The sequence below is a fragment of the Cryptomeria japonica genome, chromosome 1 (assembly GCF_030272615.1).
Source record: "Cryptomeria japonica chromosome 1, Sugi_1.0, whole genome shotgun sequence".
NCBI classification, from domain to species: domain Eukaryota; kingdom Viridiplantae; phylum Streptophyta; class Pinopsida; order Cupressales; family Cupressaceae; genus Cryptomeria; species Cryptomeria japonica.
In genome coordinates, this window is record NC_081405.1 from 157,456,701 (window position 1) to 157,463,868 (window position 7,168).

The following is a 7,168-nucleotide window of genomic DNA, read 5'->3' on the forward strand; positions in this document are numbered from 1 at the left end:
TTTAAAAAGTGATAAGATGAGTCAAATTGATGGATGCTCTAGATCATCTTTGTTTTCCCATCTGGATCAAGGTGGGGTTTGTTATATGATTTAAAGTGTCAGCTTGTTGTTGTTTGATACAATGTTGTTAATATTTGTTTCCCTTTCAGATCAAGGGGATGATTGTTAGATGTTATGATACAAAATGTCATATATGTTTTATGCGTAGTAATGTTAAGTGTTGGCTAATTGTTTAATGTTGTTGGATAGTGGTTAGTTAGTTCAAGTTGTTCTATAGATATTCCATAGTTACCTGAGTGGTTGAAAATAGATGTCTTTATCAGCCCATATTTGACATTGTAAAATCAACACCAATAATATATTTTTTTGTATTCGTTTGTAACACTTACAAATGTAATTTCTATTATTATTTTATATAGATTTAATCCTGGTTCCTACAACAGCTAGCAAGGACAAATTTAGTTTCTTTACCTTACGACTAGTCCAGCCTGGATTTACCTTCTTTTGTTTTGCTTTCGTTGGTTTATTGTTTCATTCATATTCTATCTTTCAGCTTCTAGGGTTCTTTTCTACCCTAATACTTTCTATTCTTACCAAATGTACTTACCAGATTCGTTGACCTAAGTAGGTCACCGTTGGACATTAGATCATTTTTTTCCTTTCTTTCTTTCAAACAGCTCTTATAAACCTCAGTAGAGAAATGTTTCTATTCCAAACACCTTATGACCTCTGGAAGTCTTTTCAGCTTTGGATATTTAGTTTTTTCGACCAAACATACGTTTATGTTTATTCCATATAATCACCAGGTACCGCTCCAATGAGCTTACCGTGGATTTCCTAATGTTAAAGAGTCATACCAGCGGACTCATAATCAAGCCAAACTACATACGAAGATAAATCTCGCTCCAGTCCATGCCTCCAAGACTCAAAACGTGACCAATTGGACGCACATCGTAAAGACTAAATTTAGCTCACATTACACTTCAATCAACAGTAGAAATATCTTAATATAGGCATTCACTACAAAAACATAATACATTCCAAACAGCGTTGCCACATGAACCAAATCTCTAAATTATCAATTAACTTATAAACAGCTTATTATATTCTCAACATACCGCAAGATCCCTGGTCCTTGACATTTGTAACGGCACCTTTTTCTCTCCAATCCAAAGAAGACGGAATGTCATATAATTCAATATTTCCAAAGTTGGTTTCCTCTTTCCGTTTCCTCACCAATGGCAGGGGCACTTTTAAACCCATCTGTTGAGCTCTAAACTCCTCATATTTAAGATCGGCAAATACATTAAGCCCTAATTTAAAGGTGGAGTTAGCTCTCTTGTTGTGTTCCTCTATGTAAAGTAAGTTTTCCTTGAACACTTGGAATCTTAAAACCTTCTCTTCATCCCTGTAAGTTTTTGAATGTTGCTTGCACCAATTGTCAAACGGTTTTAGCAGACCATCTTCAGATTGAATTTCTTGAGTGTTGCAAACAACTGAAGAGAACAAGCCTAAGAGAAAGAACAGGCTTAAAGTGATCCTTTGGGACCCCATTAAAAAAAAAATTGTTGTGCATACAGCCAATAATGGCCTTCAGCTCTCTGTGATTTGGATATATTGGCGTTCTCTATTTACAGAAACGAATCAAAGTATCTGTTTCTCGTATAGCCAAATAGTTGACTAAAATCATAAATTGATCTAGAAAGGAGTAAATACTGGATAAATCACATCTAGGCAAGGATTGTAGAGAATGACAGAATACTTCAGCAAGATAAAGAATGTTCCAAGCCACTCTGAGTTTTGTCCGGTACTTCAAGTTCTGCCAATCCCAAGTCTCTCTATTTTTTTTAATCTCTCTATTTTATTTTATTTAAGTGTAGAGATAAAAAAAAAATGTTCTTTCACCTCGACAATGTAATAAGTATGTTGGAGGGTGGAAAACAGGCCATCTATGGGAATATACGATGGAAATAATTATTATAATTAATGTTAAATAAATGTAGAGATTAAATGAATTTATTAAAAATAGAATTTAGTTTTAATTTTATTATTATTGGAAGAGGTTCATAAAAAATTATAGTTACACTATTTGTATTAAAAATATAAAGATTAGTTCTATTTAGTTAGTTTTAGTTACAAAGACCATAAATTATTTATCAAGGTAATGTAAAGATAAGCTATAAGTGTAGTAGATTTGGCTATAAAATAAATAAAAATCAGCAACAATATTGTTGATATAAATATATTTCACAGTTGTGCAAGAAGGTAGTATGATAAGCATGCAATTCTAAAATAGAATAAAATATAACCTTGTAACAACGAACAATTGTTAGAAGTTGAACAAAATTCGAGTTGGACAAATCATGTTATACCAATAATTGAAGAGGCCTAGAGAGTATTTTGAGGTAGATTGTGATCCTAGAGGCAAAACTTTATCCTTGAGAGAGATGACCCTCAGCTTGTAGCTTGATAACATAATTGTAAGTGCCTTGACCAATTAAAGAGACAATGGACTTCATTTGGTTTAGTAAACCAAAAAAATGATTTGAATTTCAATCTCACAAGGAGAAAAGGAGTGAAAAAACAATCAAACATCTAAACCTCCAAATGCATTTGGTGATGGGAAGGCAAAATAAGCTGGAAATTGCATTGTGAGTTGTTGATAAATGAAGAAGAGCATCTTTCCACCTCCAAGGGAAATGAATAAGGGTAGGTATGAAGCAAAAAGAGTCGTCCATTTAACTGTTTAAAATGAGGACTGAACCAAAAGCAGTGTTTGAAGGACTAGTTTCAATTTAGATGTTAGGAATTTATTTATTCAAGTGTCTCAATTTTATAAATTGACTTGTGCATTTGATTTTATATTGTTTAGGTTTTACTTTTGTGAATGTAGAAATGATTTTTACATGTGTAAACTTGAACCTAATGTATGAGAATGAACTTATCACACATAGATTTGAGGGGACAATTTTGTAATTTGAAACTTGTTTGCCTTAATTCCTAATATTTGAAGTTGTGTATGGACAAGCAGTGTGTTAGGATTTAATTCCACCATGTCAATTTTTTTTGAGTCCCTTCACTTTTGTATGTCTAGCCTAATTCGACCCACTAATTATAATCGATTTGAGAAATCTTTATGTGGGTCTTCATTTGTGATTTATGCATTGGTGTGGTTCTCTATTGTCCCCTCGTGCATTGGGAATTGCCAATATCCATAAAAGTCTCTGTATGAGGGTTTTGTATTGGAATTTCTAAGTGTTTTTTTAGTGTTTTGGGGGTTTCCTTTAATGCAATGCCTTTCACCCGTTTCTCGATATCCCCACATATTTACCTTAGGAAATTTTCATTGTTGGGATACTAGACTTCTTCCTCCACAATACTGTTGTCTCCCCATCTCGATCCTTAATCCCCAATCATTTCCACTAAAATGCCTAAGTCCTTTGATTTTGGTAGGGCATTAGGTTTCCACTTCCCAAAGTACCCCTTCTATCTTCACCCCACCATCTCAATATTTTCTATGAAAAGTTTTCCTTAGTATTTCAAACTTAACATTCCCTTCATACCTTCCTTGACCCTCAAAAATCCATTATTCCTTTTTCATTCTCCTTTAGATTCAACCTTTTGAACTTCCCTCTCCCTTCATGTCTCCCACTAGAAGTTTGAATTTCCTTTATATTTATTAACTTGTTGGACTTCCTATTGGGGACTTGTTGAGAGGGTGTTGGAATTATGTGTTGTCATTGATGTCAACATTGATGTTTAACAATATGTGTTGTCACCAATTTGGTTAGATGGAAAATTGGTAGATCAGATGATGTATGTCAGAATATTTGAGAGATGATTGGTTTATGATGTAGAAGGTCATTTGGAGATTCATCATATGGCAGAATATCACTCCAAAATTAATGGTATGTGTTGATATACTTGATTTATATTGGATGCTTGTTGAAGTCATCTTTGGTTGGTGTCTGCATGCTTAAGATTTCATATGGATGATGGTTGAGTTTAGTTTTGTCATTGAATGCTTGAGAAAATTCTATAAGAGTTAGGACAAAGTATTTCTTATATGTTTGTGAAGTGGTCTTTGCCTTCGCATCCTACTGCATTGCATCCCTTGGTTTTGTGGTTCTTGAATTATTCTTAGTGGTGTCTCAGGTATCTACTATCAAGATTTCAGTTGGTTACATCATATATTGAAAAAGTTATATGTGTTTGACTCTCCAATCTCAAAATAATAGTGCAGTATGCCACAGTCCAAGCATTCTTCTACCTTAATAGATATGTCCATGTGTATTTGAGGATATGATAAGAATGGTGTAGTGAATCCATGAAATGAAATTTTGGTCTATTGGTGAGTTGGTGGATGATTTCTTATATACTGTTGTAATACAGTCTATCAGGTCTACATAGCGAATACAAGTTCAGTAAGATATTTCCTTGTAACAATAGTTGGTGATTTGTCACTTTAAGAGATGATTAGAGAATGATTGTCTATGGGTCACATGTCTTGTTTGGTGATTCACAAAATATTTTAGATGTCTGGTTGTGTTAGGATCAATCTTTAATGAGTAGGTTTGATGTTTGAAGCTGACTGAGTTTGTTCCTTTGATTGTGATTGATCTTGACCCATCTTATTTGTGTTGGAGAATATTTTGGAAATCTATTGAGGTTGACTATGACTTAGGTTGATTTGCAATCTATTGTATTGATGATGTATTGTGTTTGGGGGCTAACTCTTCTCTTATCACATGTTTCTCTTATTGGACCTCCCATTGAGTTGGCCTACTTTGTTAGCACACATTAACGTTATGTTCTAGTCATGATTTACGGTGAACAAAAGTTGCATTCGCATTGTGCATGTAATCTAGCTAAAGAGTCTTTAACTTAGAGTCTTCCTCATAATGTTAGTTGAACTCTTACTCATCTTCAGAAATTTCATGCATTCATGCATAATTTCAGCTCCTTGATCACTATATATCATTTTGTAATTCATACAGATTTGGTAATGTAAATGATTTAATTGCATTCATTTTGTTCTTCAGATTTCAATATGCAAGTGTTTCTTTTATTTTCCAGCTAGAGATCCAGACTCTATTTTGCAGGATTAGCTGCAAAACTTTACATTGTATCAGATCGAGGTTGCTAAGAAGAAGAAGCTAAACACAATTGTTTGAAAGTAGATTTTTGAAGATTACCATCTCCGTGGGAGATGATGTAGACCTTTGTTTCTAGATGCATGCATATTCTTCCCCTAATTTTTGCATGCTCCTTGCTTTCTTCATATGTTGATCTGGGAAATTTGGGGCTTTGTAAAACTTGAACTTTTATAAAGTTTATATAGGGGTTTCTGCTTAAAGCATCTAGTATACATTTCTTTTAATAAGTTTCTTGAATAAAAAAAGAAGATTAAAGTTGTTATTAACCACTAAGCTCTGAACTCTTCCTCCACTTGGCAACCAAAAGTATTCTTTTGTTCTAAATTCTTGTCTACATGAGATTCCAATGTTGCAACTTTGTTTGCTCCTAGAGATTCTTTCTAGCAGGGTTCCTGACTACATGATATTCCAAAGTCACATCCTCGAGTGCTTCCAGAATTTCTTTCTAGTGGGACATTACTGAGCATTAGATAAACAATGACATCATCCCAACTGAAGGTCATCTTTGCAATTCTTCAATTTGGAGCACATTTTTTTGCAGATTCATATCTTCTTGTCTTTAGATGATCAGTTTATGTATTCAGAGGTCATGTACCTATTTGTTCATCCATTTGAGCAACATAGAATATGTACAATTGCATATTCAAAGTATCTCGGAGGTACTCATGTAGTGGTTTCTATGACTCTGATACAATCCTGTTGCAGTGTGGATTCATTTGCAATTCTTCATCGGCAGTTGCAACTTTCTTCTTTAGTTTGAATAAATGGTTAGGATATTTTTCAATTGAGTTTTCTCCTTTATTCTTTGTAAATGGGTTCCTATCAGGCTTTGTTGCCAAGACCCATAACTCTCCTTATTTAGACTTTAGGGGGGGCTTAGCACATATTAACGTTATGTTCTAGCTATGATTTATGGAGAACAGACATTGCATTCGCATTGTGCATGAAAGCTAACTTAGAGTCTTCCTCGTAATTTTAGTTGAACTCTTACTCATCTTCAGAAATTGCATGCATTCATGCATAATTTCTGCTCCTTGATCACTATATATCATTTTGTAGTAATTCATACAGATTTGGTAATGTAAATGATTTAATTGCATTCATTATGTTCTTCCAATTTTAATATGCAAGTTTTGCTTTTATTTTCCAACTAGAGATCCAGACTCTATTTTGCAAGATTAGCTACAAAATTTTACATACTTGATGTATTTGGGCATTGCAAAGGGTATATATGAAGGACAAATCATTGTAAGTGCGGTGTATGTGGTTGCTAATGTGAGTACCTATCTTTTAGATGTGAGAGTTGATGAGAAGCTTATGAAGTGTGTGAAGTTAGTGTGACAAATTATTCGTGGGATACATAGAGTAGTGTGTTATCAACATTACAAAGATGTTTCTTCTACTGCAATTGACCATATGATGTTCATTGTAATATTTTATTATATCTTGCATTGAAGTGATCTTTAGTTTGCAAGTTATTGTATTTGCCCTAGGGCAGTGTGCCTTAGTTTGGAAGTCTAGGTGGTAGTGAGCATCCTTGTAAATAAGCCTAAAATAGATATTATAATACTTGTTTCATATATTGTGAGTTGATCCTCACCATGGTTTTTTCCTTATTAGGTTTTCCACGTAAAAATCTTTGTGTTCTTGTGTGATGAATTCTCTATTTTATTCTTCATTTCTATAGATCTAAATTTAATGTTTCAAAAGTAAATGAATGGATAAATTTTAGTTTATGTTGATTCACCCCCCCCTCTCAGCATCCGATGTGTATTCAACAATTGGTATCAAAGAAAGGTTCTTGAAGCAACAGTCTAACAAATGAGGTAGATCATTATTTTCAAAACATGAGATCTAGGACAAGCTTGAATAAAAAATTTGGTTCGAAAATAGATTTAGATGCCATAAAACCTGAAGGACAATATGTTGGTCCTACTAATGCAAAAATGAATCTTGAAGGAGAACTTAAAACTCCCCATAGTGATCTATATGAAGCTAGAGCTCAATGCAGA

At 33.6% G+C, this 7,168-nt stretch overlaps 1 protein-coding gene across 1 annotated transcript in view; it reads right to left on the reverse strand.

Moving 5' to 3' along the window:
- The window catches only part of LOC131048257 (zingipain-2), a 59,602-nt gene extending 57,760 nt beyond the window's left edge, over positions 1-1,842 (reverse strand). The window contains exon 1 of the mRNA XM_057982148.2: positions 1,119-1,842. Within this exon, the coding sequence (XP_057838131.2) occupies positions 1,119-1,554 (436 nt within the window). The 5' untranslated portion in view covers positions 1,555-1,842. The remainder of the gene's footprint in view (positions 1-1,118) is intronic.
- Positions 1,843-7,168: the final 5,326 nt, after the last annotated feature.